Source organism: Triturus cristatus, chromosome 8, assembly GCF_964204655.1.
Source record: "Triturus cristatus chromosome 8, aTriCri1.1, whole genome shotgun sequence".
In the NCBI taxonomy this organism is placed as follows: domain Eukaryota; kingdom Metazoa; phylum Chordata; class Amphibia; order Caudata; family Salamandridae; genus Triturus; species Triturus cristatus.
The window spans coordinates 758,201,642-758,223,491 of record NC_140591.1 but is presented as its reverse complement, the minus strand read 5'-3'; the positions used below and the strand labels follow the sequence as shown (position 1 = coordinate 758,223,491).

At 44.6% G+C, this 21,850-nt stretch overlaps 1 protein-coding gene across 2 annotated transcripts in view; it reads left to right on the top strand.

Moving 5' to 3' along the window:
* Positions 1 to 20,908, top strand: part of CLCN4 (Cl-/H+ antiporter 4) — a 256,887-nt gene extending 235,979 nt beyond the window's left edge. For both annotated transcript variants that reach the window (XM_085622190.1, XM_085622191.1), the window contains exon 13: positions 20,578 to 20,908. In XM_085622190.1, the coding sequence (XP_085478316.1) occupies positions 20,578 to 20,668 (91 nt within the window). In that variant the 3' untranslated portion in view covers positions 20,669 to 20,908. The remainder of the gene's footprint in view (positions 1 to 20,577) is intronic.
* Positions 20,909 to 21,850: the final 942 nt, after the last annotated feature.

Sequence of the window (21,850 nt, the reverse complement as noted above, 5' to 3'; positions counted from 1 at the left end):
ATGTGAATAGCTCTGTGTGGGTGGCTCTGTGTGTGGGAGGCTCTGTGTGTGGGTGGCTTTGTGTGTGGGTGCAAATGCAATAGGTCTCGCATTTGAGAGAGATTAAGCTATTGACATTGTAAATAACAATGCCGTTTCTTTAAATTTTTTAAAAACAAAAACATAAACAAAAATAATGTCATGAGCAATGCCATTAGCTCTAACTTTAACAATGCCGAGACCATTGCATTGTAAATGCTTGTTAATTGTTATTCTCATGAACGACAGTGAGATTCTCATAGACTCCCCTTCCCAGAAAAGCTCATTTAGCAGGATATTCAGGCTTTACAAATGCCTAGTAATAATCATTGGTATTGTCTGGAAACAAAATAATAAAAAATGAGATGAGTTATGTTTTACACAGAGTGAACTAGTCCATTAATGAAAAGGACCTTAATTAAAAAATGTACAGATTTCTTTAAACATTTGGGGAATTGTCCAGCATTGTGAACAAAAACCTCATTCAGCGCTGCATACATCCAAATTGCTACTTTCTTTAAAACATTAGTAGAACTCTGAAGAGGCAGCATTTGTAAGGGATGACATTATATCTACTTATAGGCACCACCTTTAATCACTTAATTAATAGTCCAGCAGCGATATCAAACCCAACTATTTTTGTTTGTATTTGTATTTTTAATTTATTATAGCACTTTTATCCAGAGTGCTGAACAGATCAAGGAAATAATACAGTAGAACAAACAATAATCAGCTTACAGTCCCAGTATTAAAAGTTGTTTAGTTAATACCAGACTATTCTTCTCATTCCCTACATAATTATACATTTGTACATTCATAATTTTTGTATTATCCCACACCCCAAGCTGAGTCCCTCACCCCATGTCAGAGAGCCTATTCTAAATGAATGTATTCAATGCACCTTGCGGTTCCCTTCTCTTAGCCTTTATGTGCTTCCTTGAATCCCAAAGCTTACGCTTGTTTCTGCCTGTCCATAGTCATGAATATATAATGCACTTTTGTTCATGCCTTCTATTTACAGGTATTCCTTTACTCCTGTCTCTTCATATGTGCTCTTGGTCTTACTTAACATAGTTTAACTTGTGCCTTTTTTTTGCCACTGCTCTGCTTTGCTCTTCTTTATGTTTATTCACATTTCATGTACTGCCTCTGCAATGTCACTTAAGAGGAGCACATCTGTGCCTTTATGCATCTCCCATTTCTGAATCTCTACTAGCTGAGAAGAATCTAATTTTGAAAAATGACTAAAAGAGCTTTTGTTCCTATTCGCTGTATGAAATATTTCAGCCTTTACTGGAACTTTCCTCGGTATATATGTAGTATTTATTATTTTCATGTTTCTCCCATCTTTACACCACTTTGCCTCTTTTGATCAACCTTCCAGAAATCAGAGGCCAAACTGGCACTGTTTGGTGGAACAACACCCATTCTCCCACTGTCATATTGAAATTCCCTAGGAATGGTTTATATGAGGAAAGTGTTTTATTATATGGCGTAGTTGTGCTACCTCATTGTTAGACCTGTGAGCCTTGGAGTGGTCTTCCCCCCCAAATTTTGCATTCCTCCTCCATTTTTTCTGACTTCCGTTTCGCAGGTTGTGGAGCTATGTGCACTTTACTCCTGCTAACCAGTGCTAGAGTGCTTGTCTTCTCTCCTTTAAAGAAGGTAGAATTGGTTTACACCCAATTGGCATACTCAGTTGACTTGAAAGCCCCTAGTAAAGTGACACTATATTTACCCAGGGCCTGTAAATTAAATGCTATTAGTGGGTCTGCAGCACTGATTGTGCCACCCACATAAGTAGCCCTTTAAACACGTCTCAGGTCTGCCATTGCAGCCTGTGTGTGTGCAGTTTAAACTGCCATTTCGACCTGACAAAGTAACCCTTTTGACGGGCCCAAATCTTCCTTTTTAATACATGTAAGTCACCCCAAGGGTAGGCCCTGGACTGCCTAGAGGGCAGGGTGCAATGTATTTAAAAAGTTGAACATGTACCTTAAGGTTTTACTCGTCCTGGTAGCAGTGCTTAATTTGAGCCTGTGTTTTCCGGGGCTCGGCACCGCCATTGAATATCAGTACCCGGTCCTCTGACAATCTGCCACATGGTAGCATCATCTGCCTAATTTAGAGAGGACCACAAAAGCAGTTAATGTTTTAGTCAATATATATTAAAATAAGTATTACCTGCTGCCCAAATCATTTTTATAGCTCTGGGGGCCTGAAATAGTCCGAATTGTCAAACTTGTAGGAGTGTGAATGTTAGTACTTGTGTTGTTACTATCATTGGCAGCATGGCAGGGGTAATATGTGGTACAAGCGGTGGTGGCCTCCTGACGAGAGCCCCGCCACTTATTGTTCTGCAAAATAAGCACTGTCTGGTAGTGAAAAACTCTTAAATTATTTTTTTACTAAATTAAGCCTGACTGCTCTGTGGCCAGCTACCAGAGGGGTGACCACTGGTTAATTTAAGGTTGGTTTGTGCCCACCCTGATAAGGATTGTGGTTGCTGCTTGGCCAGGGCTCACACCCCAGTCAACCAACAACCCAATTTCTTACAGTGGTGATCAGTAGTGAGGATCAGGACTAGAGTTTGTGCAGTACCATACAGTTGTTTTGTGCTACCCTATAATTCTATATCTGAGACCAATTCAAGTTCAAACTTCTCCTTGATAGGCCTTTTTGTTTTTCCAAATGTCCTGCCTGACTGTTGTGCCTGAAACCGTACCTGCAAGAAAGGAGTTTGCGCTGGTCAACATGAATGTCTACAGTGTGGGCCAGCTCAAGGAGTTCTGCAAGAAGGGTGGACTCTGAGCAAAGAGAACCACGAGGAAAGCGGAGCTTCAAACTGTGCTGATGGCCTGGGCAGAAGCTCACAAGTCATTGGTTGCAGCCACAAAAGGGGATGATGAGATGGAAGGTCCTGGAGAAGACCTTCTTGTGATACTGCCTACAGTTGAGGGGGGCAACTTCCCCCCGAAGTGAACTCCCTGCCAGGGCAGAGAGCAGTCTACCTTCCCAAAGTTTTTTTCCAGGTGATCTGACGGACAGGAAGGCAGAGAGGGAGTTTAAGCTGTAGGTGGTCCAGTTGAGAATGGAAGAGAAGAAACTGGCAATGGAGGAGAGAAAAATATTGCTAGCTCATGAACTGTGTCTGAAGAAGCTGGACCTCAAGGCCCAACAGGTAGGTCCCAGCAGTGATGGGGGCAGCATTTCTTTAGTGTCCTTTGGAGACAAGAGGGCTCATTTTCTCAAAGGTCTGGTGCCTGACTTATTGTGGGGAACTACATCGACAAGTGGTTTGATGCTTATGAGGTGGCTTTGCAAATGCTTAGTATCACTAGGAGGATTGGGGTTTAGCCTCTGGAAGCCCATCCCTAGTGAGGGAAGGGACGCCCTACTGGCCCTGGATAAGGGGGACAGGATGAGTTATACCCCACGAAGGACACCCTTGTCAGAAAGTATGGCCCCACCTCTGAGAAGTACAGGCAGAAGTTTAAGGACAGCCGTAAGCTGGACCAGCAGTCTTGGGTGGATTGTGTTGACTCCTTTTGCAAGGCACTGGATGGTTTTGTGAAGAACAGTAAAGTGAAGGATTATCAGGGGCTGCACAGTTTCATTGCGAGAGAGCACCTGTTCATGATTTGTTTTACAGATCTGCGCCAACACGTTATTGATAGCAAGCTCATTGAACCCAGCGAGCTTGCCAAAGAGGTGGACCGCTGGCTCAGCACCAGGGTCCATGAGTAGGTATCAGGGAGTGACCCAAGATGGGTGATTCAGGTTCCACCCGGCAAAGTGAGGAGGAAGTTAAGTGACCCAGTCAAGTCCCAGAGTAAGGGGGGAGAAAAGGGTCCCCATGCCCCTTTTGAGAAACAGAGGCAATTCGAGTGGGCAATGTCCGGGGGTGCCCCATTTCTAACCACACTGCTTTGATTGTTCTCAGCTCCAACACAAGCAGGGGGAATCTGCCCTAAGAAACCACCCACTGGTGGACCTCTACAGGAGGGGACAAAATGGCCTTAGGGTTATCTAGTCCCCAGGGGCAGGAGGAGTACATCATGCCACAATCTCCTTTAGTTTGGAGGTGACATCAGAAGGTAGTAAAGAAGGTGACATCAGAGCGTAGACTGGTGATCCATGATGATGAGATTCGTAACTTCCATTAGGTCATGGTGAATTGGATCCCTGTTGCTGCTCTGAGGGACACTGGAGCAAGCCAATCATAATAGTAGAAAGACTGGTTTCTCCAGAGCAGTACACCGGCCATACATGCAGGATAGCTCAGGCCCAGGGGCAGGTCGTTGTCCACCAAATGGCCCTGGTATCCCTGGAATGGGGTGGGATGTGACCTAGATGAGGGCCATAGTTAGTCCTCATAAGGGCCATAGACTGCATTCTGGGAAATGAGTCTCCCTGGTATCAGGAGAGCTAGGAGGGGCACCACCCAGGGCACTCTCAGAGTTCAGTCTTCTTAGGTTACCACTCCCAATAGAGGTTACAGGAGCCCAGGTGGAGTGACAGGATGAGGGAAGACGCCTGTTCAGCCTCAGGGTACAGACCCTGGGCTGAGTAGCCAGTCTCAGGCTACACCCCTGAACTGGTGGGAAGGAGCATAGAAGTGGGGTCCAAAACCTCAGGGGCTGTTGCCCCCCACTTTCAGAAACCTTGGAGGACAGAGAACCCTGGAAGGCATGGGGCTTGGCTTTTGACACTAACATCTGTCAGTGGCCTCTCTTTGTTGCTGTCCTTATGAGAGGGTTTTACTTGGGTTGGGGACAGAATTCTGAGCCAAGGGGTGGACTGGGTCACATCCCTTTTTTGAACATGTTGGTACTGTCTACCTGCTGGAAGCATCTGTGAGCAAGTTAAGGTTAGGTGCTTCACAGATGGGTACATAAAGTGAAGAGAAGGGTTCCCCGTGGGTCAGGTCTGTGGTTCGAGAGAGTGTAGACAGAAGGATCCAACTGAGTTCAGCGAGGCATTGGACTGACAAGTGCCCATGCAAAACAGGGCCTTGACCCATGTTCTATCACTTAAGTAGGGAAACTTATCAAGGTATTGATTAGTCTACCATAGCTTTTGGCTGGTGGGGCGTTGTGTTAGACATTTTTGCCGTCATCCCCAAACTTTTTGCCTTCGCCCTCCTGTTTTCTGATACCGTTTTTTTCAACTGTTTGTATTCTGCACACTTTACCACTGCTAACTAGTTCTAAATTCACCTTAAAACATGGTAATATTGGTTTATACACGTTTGGCTTATTTAATTTACTAGTAAGTCCCTAGTAAACTGGCACTAAATGTGTTGAGGGCCTGTAAATGAAATGCTGCTGGTGGGCTTGAAGCACTGATTGTGCCACCCACTTAAGTAGCACCTTAAACATGTCTCAGGTCTGCCACTGCAGCCTGTGTTTGCCGTTTTAAACTGCCATTTCGATCTACCACTGCTAAGTAGTTCTAAATTGCTTGTGCTCTCACCTTAAAACATGGTAATATTGGTTTATACACAATTGGCTTATTTAATTTACTAATAAGTCCCTAGTAAACTGGCACTAAATGTGCTGAGGCCCTGTAAATTAAATGCTGCTGGTGGGCTTGAAGCACTGATTGTGCCACCCACTTAAGTAGCACTTTAAACATGTCTCAGGTCTACCACTTCAGCCTGTGTCTGCAGTTTTAAACTGCCATTTCGATCTGTCAAGATAAACCTTTTGCCAGACTTGGATCTTCCTTTTTAATACATATATGTCACTCCAAGTGTAGACCCTGGACAGCCCAGAGGGCAGGGTGTAATTTATTTAAAATGCTGGACATGTAATTTTAGGTTTTACATGTCCTGGTAGTGAAAACATGTTAATTTCTTCTAACTACTACTAGACTTACCTCTCCCATAGGATAACATTTGAGTTACCTTATTACTTTTAAAAAGCTGTAACTTCCGAATGGGAACAGGTGTCTTTGGAATTGTAATGAAAAATCCTAACTTGTGGTGAAGTCTGAATTTACCTTACAATTTTGAAAAGGCCACTTGTAGAAAGGTGGCATTTTCCTGCCTTAGCCATTTAGAGCTTTCAGCCTGTCTCTGAGTCACATGACTGGGTGTAGTGGGCAGTTGGACTTTGTGTATTTCTCCTAGACAGCCATGCCCAATAGGGAGCTTAGGGGTCTCTGGATGGGCCATCACTGGCAGCTTAGGAGGGACAAGCTGGGCACATCCCCACTTACACTTGAATAGGCTGTGTCCTTCCTGCTTACAAAGGACTGCATACCCCATGTATTTAGCCTGGACCTAGAGCAAGGAAGGCTCAACTGGGTCTAAATATTGGACCTCAGACACCAACTCTTCAGTACACTTTTGGGCCTGTGGATACTCTACCAGGAAGAAGGACTGCTGTGCTGCTGAAAGGACTGCCACTCTGCTGGACTGCTGCCCTAAATGACTGCTGCCCTGCTGTGCTGATCTGCTGACATATTGACCTCTTGCCTGGGTGAGAAGGACTGGACCAGCATCTGTTGAACCCAGGACCCTAAAGTGACTCCAAGGGCTAGTTTGCTGTCCTCCTTACTTGAGCCTTAGGGACAGAAGGCTCCAACAACCTTAACCTCAGCACCTGGCCTCTGTCATCTGTGAGTCTACCGTCTAAGGTGGTGCCACCCCAGTCCTAGGCCCTTGGAAGTGGGCCTAAGGTGTTTTGCCAGCCTCTGTGGATCTAGCAGAACCGACACATCTTCCCTGCTGTGCAGGCAATCCTGAGCAGAACTGATGCATCATCACTGCTGTGTTGGTGTTCCCTGTCACAATGACCTGCACCACAGCCCGCCGCCTCACTAGAAACGCTGCTGCACGATGCATCCTCATCACAGGCCCTAACATTCCTCGTAGATGGCAGACTCAACAACGACAGATTCTGCATCGCAGCCTAGCAGCTCCTCAGAACCGATGCATCAGCCCCAACTGCACGAAGCATCCGTGATGCCAGACTTCGCATCACAAGCCCATGTCGATGGGATCCTAGATGATGATGCTGGACATCACATTGCAGTCTTGCTGCATCTTGGAACTGACACAACACATCGGCTGCGCAATGCATCTTCAACGCGGACCCTCGCAATGCTCTGCAAACCAGAATTTAAGGTACTTTAGTCAGAAGGTCTAACTGGGTCCCTGTATACGGCCCGCATTCCATCACTATCCATCTGAACTTGTGACTTTGTCCCAGTCCGGACGAGACCAGTAATCCACAGTTGGCGCTTTGTGCTTTTTGCCTCTATTTTCTCTAAAATGTTTTAACTTTCATATATCCGGGTTTCCTGATTGTATTTTTGTCGTTTTGCTCTTATTTGATTTACTTAAAATTACTCTGTTGTTCTGATCTGGTGTGGGACCTTTTGTGTGTAGCATTTTCACACTATTACTGTTTGAAGTATTGCACAACAACTTTACACATTTCCTCTAACTTAAGCCTGAGTGCTCTGTGCCAAGCTACCAGAGGGTTGAGCCCGGGTTGATTTAGGGTTGGCTTGTGCCTGTTGTTGCTGCTTGACCATGGCTCACAACCCAGCCAACCAACAACAAAATGTCTTACACTTACCCATTACAGAAACATACCCCACCTGTCGCTTTATTTGGTACTATCCTCAAAGTGAGATAATGAAGTCAGCAAACAATGGCTCCTGAAATGGACCAGCCATATCTCTTCCTGCTCCTTCATGTCTATTTTAAATTTTGCCACATACGCTTGATCTTTAACCGATATCAATTTTCTTCCCATCTTCCTTTCATAACCCCCCGTTGAGAAAGCCCTCTGGAAGCTCACATCACTCCAATAGCCTCTGAAATGGAACTCTCTTATGGAGACCAGCCATTCTTCTTCCAGTCCCTCCCACGTCACAAGTAGGAATGCTTTACCTTGGAATTCGTTTTCTTTGCTGCAGCGCTGCACTGGGGTGCTCCTTCTCAGTGTTAAGCTGCCTGTCCCAATGTCCCTGGACTTGATGGAATACCTGGGGCCCTGATTCAGAAAACACGCAACACACCATTCCTCTCATGCAACCATATAGCAGTTTTCCAAAGCAACCCAAAATGGAAGAAAAAAAAACCTTGCTAAAAAAAGAAACAACATCTGACAGCAATGCAATAAACAAATGAAGATATGCTGCGATTATCGAATAATATACACTGAAAATTATTAATATTGTGGTGCAAGTCTTGAGGTCGGGTAGAACCCTGGTTCCTTGCCTGCTCTCTTTCTTCATACGTGGACTCTGCTTTGGACCGTGTCCCGTGAGCAACAAATTAAGAATGTCCACACATATTTTCTGCTTGGTATTCTGCTTTAAACAATTCCAAATAGCTTTGTGGTATGGTAACTGTGTCATTATTTTCTACATTATTTTCTTCAATTTGTAACTCATCTTACTCTACGTTCTTTTACTGTATCTGTTACTTGCTCTTCCGTATGCTTCCCCTTGACTACATAGCTGTCTTATTTTTAGGTCTCGTGAGCCAAAGGCTCGAAGAGACATTTTATATGTGGGATTTTCAAAGTGCTACCCACAGTCTTTTGGCTGGCCTAAACCTTGAGTGCACGATGATCACATGCACGTGCACAGCTGCTCCTCTGCTCATTGCATTCCCCCTCCCTTCTCACCCAGCCCTTTGATGCTCTGCTCGATTACTTTCACTTTCGCCGCTTTGACCCTTGCATTCCCCCCTCCATTCTCACCCAGCCCTTTGATGCTCTGCTCGCATCTCCCTCCTCCCTGGGCGTGAAGGGAGACAGAGCCATCCTGCTTAATTAATGGCTTTGCATTCCCATGTGTTCCCATAGTAAACATGCCCGAGGCGCCAGCCGAGCACAAGGCTCACGGAGACATTCTCTTTACCCTCGTCTTACGTTTTATTGTTATGCATTCAAAATGTATACACATGTATTTAGTTCTGTAAGGTTTAGCCCACAAAGGGCATCAAGAAATACCCGGATGTAATGCACATTTTGTCTCCTATTAACCTACAACCCGATACAGTTCTACCGTTACCGAATGCCCAGTGTAATACGGACTCCATCCAGCGGATTAACAAGCACACTCCCTTTATACACCGCCTTGGGAAGTCTGTTTGGGTTCTTTTCGAAATGCGTCCCCTCCTGTGCTGGTGACTGACTGGGCAAAGAGGGAAAGCTAAAGGAAGAGTCGACGGAGAACTGTGCTGTGTGAGAGACGGAATAAAAGACCCCATGTATCATCCTTGTAAATGTAAAACACGTAACTTGGAAGCAGTTGTCACAGATTCTGACGGACTACTTTGGAGTGTGCGCGTTTTGAACTTGATGTTTTACCTGTAATATATAAAAAAGCACACCGCTTTGTTTTTACAATGCGACCGGCCACCGAATGAAATGAAATGAAATACTGTCCCTTTGTTTGAACCTGGCTGGTGATGAGCCGTGGAAACAGAGCGCCGGCGCCCTGAAGCTGGCTGTGACCGGCCTCAGCGTGGCCCAGCGAGCCAATCCTTTGCCTATAAGTACATGGTATCAAACTACCGGTTTAAGCAAGGGCTCTCCCGCCGGACGCTTGCCCAGCTGTCCGGGTTCTGTTCTATGAAGCCAGACTCAGCTGGAAGCCCTGACCGCAGTTTTTTTTTATTACATTTTTTTAGCGTCATTCCCCCAAAAAAACTGGTCCCTTGTAAAGCGGGCAGATTGATTTCTCACGGTATCTTTCCACGCATGTGATTTTAATTAACAGATCAGTGCATCATTGGAGTAATACTCTAGGTTTGCCATAACTGAACCACTTGGCTTGAGTCCACGCGAGAAGTCATTTGTGAAAAGAAGGCCCATGATTGGAAATCCTGTGTCTCAGTGCTGTACCCCTCTCCGGTCACCACACGTTGAAAGTGTGTTGGCAGTTCAAATATTTAATTTCTTTGACACTTTGTGAAGGGTGACATACTGCAGTGAGTTATGTTTTTTTATAATTACCCTCCAACATGACATTGACCGCCATAGCATTGTGGAGTATCCTTTGCAAATATTGCCCATTTCATTGGTACTCGTTTTACCTACCTCACTCGGTGCTAGTAGAAGGACACAGTTTTCGATTGCTTGGATGTCATTGCCCAACCGAATGTATTCTGGGAGTTGTAGTCTTGATTGGGCAACGAGCGAACCATTTGGCATAACACAGCTGATGACAATAGAACCGTCCAGAAAAGCCAAGGACTAGAAATAGGTTGACCTTGGAATAGGTTGACCTGTCGACACACAGTTCAACGGCACTTGAATTATGCATGTTAACATTTTTTACCAAAAAAAAAGTTTTGGGGTCACTGTTTTAGGAGATAAGGGCATACATGAATCGGACACGTGACATGGGAGAGTATTATCTACTTTGTGTTGTTATATATGTAAACGAATGCTGATTTTTCTTTTTTTTTTTTTTAACCTCAGTGGCCTGCTTCTAAATGGTCAGAGCACATTGTGTATTTATTTAAACCCCGCCTTCTGGTGGCATAATTGACAATCCCGAGTAGACGGCACTGAGTGCGCCGAAGGGTCGTGGACCATGAACAAGCTGTTGTGCAGCCCACCACGCGCCATCCGGCACTTCCCATGAGTGCGTCACGTGACCGCTGACGGGCAGCTTTTCTTTCCGATTGGCTTGCTTTCTAGGATTAGTCACCTCACCAGCAACTACATATCCTTATAGCAGTTGTATAGTTTACTTCCCATTTAGGGCATATTTTTCTTCTTTCTTAAGTTTCTAGCACGGCCTGTCCCGCGACCTGGGGGAAGCTCGCACCCTTAAGGGCCCTGCTTTAGCTCGGCATCTATTTGCAAGGTAAAAGCTCTGAATCTCGGCGCACATTTTTGTTGAGCGAGGGTTTGTATTCCTCCAGTCTCCTCACATTGGCACAGGGGATTCCCATGAGAACTGATCTCCTTTCAAAACAACCCTTTCTGTAAGAGTACATAGTTGAGTCTAAACAATAGATTGTTGTGCTAAACGGCAACGTGGACTTTCGTGGTTATTTTTTCTTGCTTATATATTTTTTTTCATTTGATTTTTCCGTTGTCCTTTTACCAAGGCTGGTCTGGAAGATTGCCCTTGTGAATTAGAAATGTCTTGTGCTCATTCTAAAAAAATATTTTCTTATTAAACATTTGATCATTTCTCACGAAAACAGAATCGTTTTAGTTGCCTATAAACCTGTTATCTGTTAGAGACTTCTAGCTGCAGATTCCTTACCTTAGAATTATCCCCAGGAGTCAGACTGGATCCAGACTTTTTTCGTGAGCAGTACCCTTGCGCGGGAAGGTGGCGTCATTCAGCTCCGGAAATGTTATCCGCAATGTCTATATAGACGCCACCCAAGTGCGCTGATGTCCTTTTTTTTTTTTTTTTTTTTCCCCTCCAGCGCAGATCCGGGAAGTGCTACATATTAGTCACTTTTTGACTAAGCTTTTTTCGGCGTTTTGTTGAAGTCTTTTTGAGGTCTTACCTCCTGGTGTAGCAGGGATTGCGTAGGGTAAGTCTCGGAGCCACAGAAGAAAATGAAGTCCAAGCTCTCTTTGGCTTCACCTCGTCCGTCGGCCGACCAGATGAGGGGGTGTCCCTTGAGACCTGACTCGGCAGTTGAGCCAGCACCTAGGCCGACTGCATATCTCCTCGCATTTCTGGGAGCCAGAGCAACCCCGCTCAAATACAGGTGATTTATGAGGCCACGCACACTGCTGCACGCCGCACACTACTGCACACTGCTGCATGCTGCACGCAGCACACTGCCGCACGCCGCACACTGCCGCACGCCACACAGTGCTGCATGCCTCACACTGCGAAACACTGCTGCACGCCGCACACTGCTGCACGCCACACACTGCTGCACGCCGCACACTGCTGCACGCCGCACACTGCTGCACGCCGCACACTGCTTTTATGCGAGTTCATGCTACTGACATTGTAAATGACAATACCTTTTATTTGTTTTAAAACCAAAACATGAATAAAAGGCATTGTAATTTTACAATGCCAATAGCTCAAACTCTTATAAATGCGAGACCTATTGCATTGCAAATGCTTGTTCTTTGTTGCCACCTTGTTGATCTCTTTCTGTCTTTGTTACCCTCTGTTATCTCTTTGACATTCTTCTCAATGTACTTATCCCATATGACCCAGTAAATTGTCTGACAACTTCCAAAGGATATAACACCTCTCCTTGATCTCCTTGTTTCCTACCCTGACCCTCCGTACTTCCACAAGGCTGTATTTCTTCTCTGTGGGGATCTTCTTGCCCAACTAGTGACTTTATCTCTCGTACTGGCTCTGCCTTATTTACACCTTATTCCTCGTTCCTTTCTCCTTGTCTTATGTTCGCTACATTCCCTCTGCTAATTTCTACCATGACTTCTCTCGTCTCTCTTCCTCTTTCTTTGTCAATGCTGACCATTGGCCCCTCTCTCCCTCTCTAATTGCTGTTTGCCCCTGCCCTTGTCACATTTCCAGTTCCCCTGCTTTGAGTCTCTCAACCTTTCTGGATAGTATTGTGCACTTTTGTTATGGCGTTGTCACCGTACATAACTTAACCTCTTCGCAGCGCCTTTTTCATTCTCAGCCTACTCTTCGTGATCCTTACTGATAACCTGGTCCAGGTCTCCTCGCCTGTTCATTTGTCATGCTTTCAATTTGCATGCTCGGGTTTCTCAAGCTCCCCATTCTTCCGCGGTCCTGGAAAGGTAGCCATCTTTGTCCTCTTCTACTTCCAAACTGCTTTTGCCTATTGCCTGCCTTTATCCTGTCTGTTTGTACCCATGATGCCTCTCCCCTTCCCTCATGTCATTGCTACATCTGGTACCCTTGTCCTTGGGGAGCAGGTGTCCTGGATCTCTCATCCTCTTTCCATACTGCATGGGTGGCTTTTTTCCTACCCCTCTTCTTCCTATCTCCCCTCTCTACTTTTTCTTCCCTTACACAGGCTGTCTAGTCCCTTTTCATTGACCTTCCTTCTGTACTCCATTTCCTAATTTTCACCTCCTCCTTCCTCACCACTAGTACCACATTCCTTTCTTATTCCCTTCACACCTTCTCTGCCAGCAGCTTTTCCTCTCCGGCATGGTAATTGTTTTATAATTGTTCCACCCCCTGCCAGATAAAGTTTCATATTCTGTGCCTTTATACCTGTGTGTCCTCGCCACTCACCAGCCAACCTGTTTCTGCTACTGCTGCACATTCCATTTCCATCTCATTTTACCTCTTTTTCTCGGTAATGCCGGTAGGGCCCCTCCCGTGGGCCCTACCCACCTTCCCTTTCTGAGAAGGCGGCGGGCGCAGGCGTGGCATGCCTATTAATACTGCCTTCTTTGGCCTGTCTGTCCTACTTTTGTTGTGTTTGCTATGTCCTGTCCTAAATCCAGGTGGTTCCCTCTTCATGCTCCACGACCCTCCAAGTGTCTTGCAGCCCTCTGATTGCCATCAGAGCTCTGCCACTGTTGTCACTCTCCACCCCAAACTGAGAACCAACAGCAGCCCACGCAAAATGTTCAAACCTTCCCTGACACTGCCACTAAATTCTCCAGCCCATTGGGGAAATGCCCAGTGGAAAAACACGGGCTGTCTGGGCTAGTGCCTGTACCATGGCATGAAACCCCATATGGCAGTCCTGTGCTGACCATCAGTCGCTTCTCCTCCGTGCTCAGCTGCCCATCCCGCAACATCCCTGGTTGGAAATCAACGTCCCTGTCACTTCCTCCAGGGCCCTAGTTTGGAAAAACACCAGACACGCTTCTCAGATGCACGTCAACAGCACCGTTCCATAGGAAACCAGAACGGAGCAAACTTTTTTTTTTTAACAAAGAAAAATATAACGAATCTGTTACCTAAGCAGGCATTTTCATAATCAATCACCAAACAGCAAGCGTAGCCTGAATATGTGGGTCTCATCCGGAGGCAGCTGGAGCAAGAGAATGCAATGCTGTGTTGGCCGCAAAGCACAGCATTCTTCTCAAGGGCGTCTGACTGAGACTGGATTATTCTAAAAATGCTGGTGTATCTGCCTAAAAAACATATTTAGCATTGGTCTACTAGAACAGCAGTAATGCGTTGTGAAATTGCTCATTTAGAGGACATCTAAAACACAATCCCAGCACCCTGCAAACCTCGTACAAGTAACACAACAGCGATGTGTATCCAGTCTCATTTTAAGAATTTTGGGTGCCCCGGGGTAGACATATTTTGGGGGGGCCGTTATGGAACTAATTAGATTTTATTTTTTACCCATTCGTTGCGGATTCAAGCCCACATGAGGCCCCACAATTCTGAATAACATGTTGAACTTTAATTGGGCCACACAAAACAGTTGTAATATGTCTTGCCCTGAGCACTAAAAATCCTTAAGATGACATTGGATAGATTGACGGAGTCAGGCGTAGAGGAAGACAGAGAGGGAGAGACGTGCAGACAGAAATAAAATAGTCAATGGTCAAATAGAGAGAAAGTTAATTTCCCCAGGGTGCTTCTTGGAAGGTTGCAGGACCTGGTCAGTTGCCAACTCTTCCCATGCCATACAACATCTCTGTGTGCAGGGCCGGACTGGGCGCAGCTGGCCTCGGGCGTTTCACCGGTAGGCTGGAAGGGTGGGGGCTGGATTTCCAGTAACAAAAGCTGTAGTGCTTCAAACTTGCACTACAAAACCTATGTTTGTTGGACTTTCAAACTGCTATTTATCTTTAGTAAATTCCCCAACTGTACAAACGTGTTCAAAGCTATCTTTGCACGCACTTAACAAAAATATGTAGCAGTGATCTGTGAGAAGAATAGTAAATAGTGAGTTGTACTACACATGTGAACAGGTCGTGTTGCGATTCAGAGGTCTGGGACATCCTGAAGGTACGGAATTCAAATGAAGACAAGTGTGCACCTACAATAAATGAAACCAACAAATACATGAAAGAAATATCACTGGGAAAAACAATCTATCAGTGATATTATGTGACTCTTTCATCTTCTGTGTACTGAAAGAAAAATATATATTGTGAAATGATGATGTGACCATGAGGCAAATAAATTGTAACATTCATTTCTTTAAAGCAGTGCTTACAGGCTTTAGTGAAATTGAGTCGTTTGGGCAGTTAGAGTATATTTTAATCCCTGGGACTCATTTTTGCCATTTTGTGTAATTTATTAATCTCCCTGAATTTGCAAGTAAGTTTGTTTCACTTGTATTCTGGTTCTTGCTCACGTGCTGGTCGTTACTGTGTTCTGGTGATTTGGCCGAAGCAAGTTTGGGGCATCTTTCCTTTCTTCTAGATGGGCATGAATAGTATATCTACATACACATTAGACCTTACTCCAGAGTTAGAAAATGATACGCCATTAAAAGACTCAGAGGTCAGGTTTTCTAACTAGGTAAGAGAAGTACTGTCACGACCTGACAGCCAGATTACGTCCTGCTGGTTTCTTATACTCCTAAAGATTTTATAAAATGGCCGTCATCAGAGCTGGCAGTGGTTAAGAAATGCATACTACCAGTGGGAGCAGTATCCTCAGTGCAGAAGGGTGACATGTTACTGCACACAATTCAGCCTACACTCTTTGATGGGTCTTTATAAAGAGCGTGCATAAATCATCCCTGGGGGGGTGCTACACACCGCCATGCAGTAGCGACATTTATAATGCAATGTGCTGTTACGCATAGATGGATGTTGGTTTGGGATCTCCCCATATTCAAGTTATTAATGCCCAGTATGGTCTCCATAGCAGGTAATATCTGAGAGAGGTGGGTCTATGTTAAGTATGATTTATCTGTCTGTGTCAACAGAAGTGTTATATCTTGTGCTGTTTTAGAATTAAACAGTGGTCCTCAAAATGGTTTAAGGAATAAAGGGAATAAATATAGTACAGAATCGAAACTATATTAAGAATGTCCAGCCGGACACCCAGTTTAATTCTTCAATGGAACACAAAGAATGATCAACAGCAAAACATATGTGGGACACAGTCCTGTATCCGTTGAGAAAAAAAGACATATACAAAACAAACAGACATTTCAAGCAAGACAAAGGAGCTTAATTACAAAATCCAGTGTTTTAAGCTTATTCCATACAGACAATGCACTTTTTTACGTAATGGGTTAATGTGCACACTGTTTAGATTGGGGTCGACGACGTTTCGATCCTATTACAAAGATACAAGGATCATCATCAGGACGGAAGAATGTACAAGCCTGGTATTGAAAGAAATTGCCTGTAGGAAAATGAGAGGGGAAATGAGAGTGAAAAGAGGGGAAAAGAGGGACAATTAGAACTCGGATAAGGCAGCGCGGTAATTTCAGCCATAATTGTGCACATGCCACTTGTGAGTGCATGCATATTTACAGATTGTTGCGGTCTTTAAGAAGCCAACGGGTGAACTGGTGAAGTAACCGGATGATTGCTAATTCAAGAAGGCAAGCATTAGATTGGCGCTGAAAAGAGAGTGCTACGAATGGTTTGTGAGACCGATGGGTGGCGAGATACGAGCCGCAAAGTGTGTGGACACAATCTAGCAAGCAATGAGTAGTGACTGCCGGTCTTAAAACGGGGTGTGGAGTAGCCAATTGGCCCGCTTACCGTAATGAGCAAACCGGAATGCAGACGTGGTCAATGTCGGAATAAAGGAACTCGCGTCTTGTAGTAAAATAAGGGTCTGACAGGCTGCTCGTGAGTACGGAGGTAACCGCAACGATAGCTGGGGAAGAAGGAAGGCACGTAAGGCAGTGAGCAAGTGAACGAGTAGGGGCGCCGGGGCGGAAGGGGCGACCAGGGAGAGGTACCTGTTTTAGTTCGGAAACGGGCAGTACGAATATGTTGCTCCGATCCAAGAACTGGAAATTAGGTGCGAAGGGAGGTACCTGGCATTCAGAGTTACCGGGTAATTTCGATCAATTTGCTCCGATGAGTGATCCGTGAGATTGCACTGGAAGGGGGAAAGTGCAAGTAAGTGAAATGGTCAATGGTGGATGAACCCGTAAGGGGCAAAGGTTAGAGCGCTTACCGAGATCAAGTGGCGTCCTCAGTTAACGATGAACAAGTGACGAGGAAGGCCAGGGAAGCGTGCTGGTATACATGCAGCGTGTGGGGCACTAGAACGTGAAAACGCGCCGCCATGATGGGAGAAGAGAGTAAAGATGAAAGAAAGACTTACCCGAAGGGAAGTCTTTGAAATCTTAAAACAGTACATCAATGAACGAAACATTTTACATGTAGGCAATCCGGAGTGAAATGCACAAAATTAATTATTAAGTGCCAGGGTGTGGGAAAAAAATAATAAAGACATCACATAATGCAATTCCTTCATATCAATGAGAGAGAAAGGCGTGTGAGGCACTACGCCGTATTACCACGCCTCCATGCTGGGGGAAGCAAGGAGATGGAGAAGGCATAGATAGGGATTCAGCAAGGTGAGATCATCAAAATTGCGACGACTATTGAAAAATTACATCAGTGAAGCAAACACATTTTCGTTATTTAGGAGTCAAGAGGAGAGTGAGGATTTCTTAATAAGCGCCACAGTATGACAGAGGGAAGGAACTTATGCCATATAAGGACAGGATATTTCATCACAATGAGAGAGTATTTAAGAAGAGTCAATCTTAGTTAGACATAAGAAATTTCAATGACAACAAGGTGTGGATTTTAGACAACCTCTAAAGAACTGTGAAAGAAATTGTAATTGGGGGGAAGAAGAAAAAGCGGAGCCATCACAGTGAGGATTAAATGAGATTAGTCCACTCCTCATTGCGGTTCAAACCATCTTTGATGCTGTTGGTACGAATGATCATTCTAAGTTCTTCTTTATTTAGGATTTTTGCGATGTCCCCACCCCTTGGGGGTTGCTTGATGGTCTTGATAATTGTCCACTTGATGTCATCCTCTGTGTGCCCCATTTCAGAAAAATGTTCGACAAGAGGGGTGTTGAGGGTTTTGCAGCGCACTCTACTTCTGTGCTGACCAATGCGTAGTTTGACTTTTTGTGTAGTTTGGCCAATGTACACTTTGTTACAGGGACAGGAAATCAAATAAATGACATTGCTGGTGTTACAATTGGAAAACGAAGTCAAAGTGATAGAAACATTGTTAAATGCAAAACTCTTTCCTTCTATGGTCATGCTGCATACATTACAATTACCACATTTAGCATGACCAATGAGGGGTGCAAGACCCCAGTGAGTGTCCAAGGTCGCCGTGGGACGAGTGGAAGGTAGGACGGCCCTTACTAAATGATCCTTGAGATTACGACTCTTTCGGAAGGCAAACAAGGGTCGCTCTATTGAAAGATTACCCGCATTTAACACTGGCCAGTGTTGCAAAATAGATTTGCGAATTTGATTAGAAGCGGGGGAGAAGGTAGTGACGCAAACTATACGGTCGGTATTGGTTTTAGTTCTAGGGGATAGGAGAACTTCCCTTGTGCAATACCATGCTCGTTTTTGAGCGTTACGTACAAGTCTCTTAGGATACCCTCGGTCTCTGAGTTTTTTGGTGAGAGAGGAAGCTTCTAGGAAAAAATCTTCTTTGGAGAAGCAGTTGCGTCTAATGCGCAGAAACTGGGAGTATGGTAACGAGTCTCTCAAGGCTCTGGGGTGATGACTTTCATAATAGAGTAAAGTGTTTCTCTCAGTACTTTTCCTGTAAAGTTTAGTGAGTAGTTCGCCATTGGAATGATATATGATATATTTGTGCATTTCACTCCGGATTGCCTACATGTAAAATGTTTCGTTCATTGATGTACTGTTTTAAGATTTCAAAGACTTCCCTTCGGGTAAGTCTTTCTTTCATCTTTACTCTCTTCTCCCATCATGGCGGCGCGTTTTCACGTTCTAGTGCCCCACACGCTCACGCTGCATGTATACCAGCACGCTTCCCTGGCCTTCCTCGTCACTTGTTCACCGTTAACTGAGGACGCCACTTGATCTCGGTAAGCGCTCTAACCTTTGCCCCTTACGGGTTCATCCACCATTGACCATTTCACTTACTTGCACTTTCCCCCTTCCAGTGCAATCTCACGGATCACTCATCGGAGCAAATTGATCTAAATTGCCCGGTAACTCTGGATGCCAGGTACCTCCCTTCGCACCTAATTTCCAGTTCTTGGATCGGAGCTACATATTCGTACTGCCCGTTTCCGAACTAAAAGAGGTACCTCTCCCTGGTCGCCCCTTCTGCCCCGGCGCCCCTACTCGTTCACTTGCTCACTGCCTTACGTGCCTTCCTTCTTCCCCAGCTATCGTTGCGGTTACCTCCGTACTCACGAGCAGCCTGTCAGACCCTTATTTTACTACAAGACGCGAGTTCCTTTATTCCGACATTGACCACGTCTGCATTCCGGTTTGCTCATTATGGTAAGCGGGCCAATTGGCTATTCCACACCCCGTTTTAAGACCGGCAGTCACTACTCATTGCTTGCTAGATTGTGTCCACACACTTTGCGGCTCGTATCTCGCCACCCATCGGTCTCACAAACCATTCGTAGCACTCTCTTTTCAGCGCCAATCTAATGCTTGCCTTCTTGAATTAGCAATCATCCGGTTACTTCACCAGTTCACCCGTTGGCTTCTTAAAGACCGCAACAATCTGTAAATATGCATGCACTCACAAGTGGCATGTGCACTGTGCACAATTATGGCTGAAATTACCGCGCTGCCTTATCCGAGTTCTAATTGTCCCTCTTTTCCCCTCTTTTCACTCTCATTTCCCCTCTCATTTTCCTACAGGCAATTTCTTTCAATACCAGGCTTGTACATTCTTCCGTCCTGATGATGATCCTTGTATCTCTGTAATAGGATCGAAACGTCGTCGACCCCAATCTAAACAGCGTGCACATTAACCCATTACGTAAAAAAGTGCATTGTCTGTATGGAATAAGCTTAAAACACTGGATTTTGTAATTAAGCTCCTTTGTCTTGCCTGAAATGTCTGTTTGTTTTGTATATGTCTTTTTTCCCCAACGGATACAGGACTGTGTCCCACATATGTTTTGCTGTTGATCATTGTTTGTGTTCCATTGAAGAATTAAACTGGGTGTCCGGCTGGACATTCTTAATATAGTTTCGATTCTGTACTATATTTATTCCCTTTATTCCTTAAACCATTTTGAGGACCACTGTTTGTGTGAAATTAACGATTGCCCAAGGTCCTCAATTACCTATTGGGTCCCCTTGTTTTGTTAGAATATGTTTTAGAATTAAAATCATTAAAGTTCTTTAAAAAAACAGTGTTCCTCACATTTACCAGACTCAAGATTTTGTTGGAGTTTTAATCTTTTACTGGAAGTGCTGCCTACACTCCAGTCCCCAAAGCTTTTAATGTAGTGCACTTTGATGTATGTCCTTAGTATTTATAGCAAATTGGACTTGCCGACATATGACCTTAAAAATGCAAATTTGATGGGTTAATTTATGTTTTATGGGCTTCTAAGGACCCCTTTAGTTATTCATTACAAGAATGTAGGCACCACTCAGAAGGATTGACACCGCATGTAACGCAGACTAATCACTGTGACTGTTCTATTTTTTTTATTCTCTAGACGGCTCTTGGGCATCATAACCAAGAAAGATGTGCTAAGACACATGGCACAAATGGCCAATCAGGACCCAGAGTCCATCATGTTCAATTGAGTTGGCGGTCATGCATTCTGGAGGGAAGACTTTCGGAGCCTCCTTCTTTTAGAAGAAAAGCTGTATGGTGGTTCCAAGGAATAACGCAACGTTGTGGCGATGGACAGGCTCCCAACTCGCACAACGCCAAAAATGACTGGAAGAAGAGATGCATTAATGGAATGTTCATCTTGAAGCTCTGATCCCCTGGACAGATCATGCTGTTGTAGTAAAGAGATGGCTGATTTTTCTGTCTGGGGCAAAGGATTGTATATAATTTGTCAGGCTCCTGGGCCTCTTACCGATACAGAGAAACAAATCTCAAGACAATGATCAAACATTGGTAGAATTCAGATTTTCCAAGATCAATGTAAGACCTTGCATTCGGAGACAGAGAAGTGTGTTTGTGTGCGCGTTTGTCTGTAAAGATTTATTTATTTACTTGTTGTCTGCGGACTTATTGTCCGAAAGTACACAGCTGTATCAGGAATTTGGTGAAATCTGCCAATATGCAGTATGTCCTTGGAAGTCAATGTGAGTAAGCTTGTCGGAGCACCACCATCATCTCTGTAGCGAATGTTGTTCCTCATGAATATTATCTATTCAGCTGTTCTTATATCTACAGCTCTGCCAGGGACCAGCTGTTCGTTTTGACAACTAATGGAACATGCATGAGATGACACCAGTTTCTAAAAATAAGATTTGCACTTTAAATGGAAGAGATTTTTTACTCGGACAGACTCAGTATTTAGGGTCGCAGATGCTGCTGAAATATATTGAGGGGTCAACGGATGAGTTACATATTTTTGTCTTTTCAGACATGCATCATGCTTGTCACCACAGGTCAGATGAGATTTTGTCGTAGGACTCTGTTTTAAAAATGTAGCCACTATTGCCCTTACTGAACTACTGCTTCCTACAGGCAATCATTTTTTCACTGTAAAGTGAAAATGACTAAAAATGCCATTGACTGCCATCAAAAACATAGCATACCCTATCTATAGAATGGACAAATGATGGTGTTTAATGGAGACTGGCCTTATTTGGCCAGGATTATACACATTGGACAAGTGGCAGGGCATTTAGGCGTCACCCTTTTTTGTTTCAATAGATTATACTTGTGCCAATGCAAACATGGACTGACCGACCAGTCCAAAATGCTATTGCGCTGCTCATCTCATACAAATGTGATTTCTGTCTAAT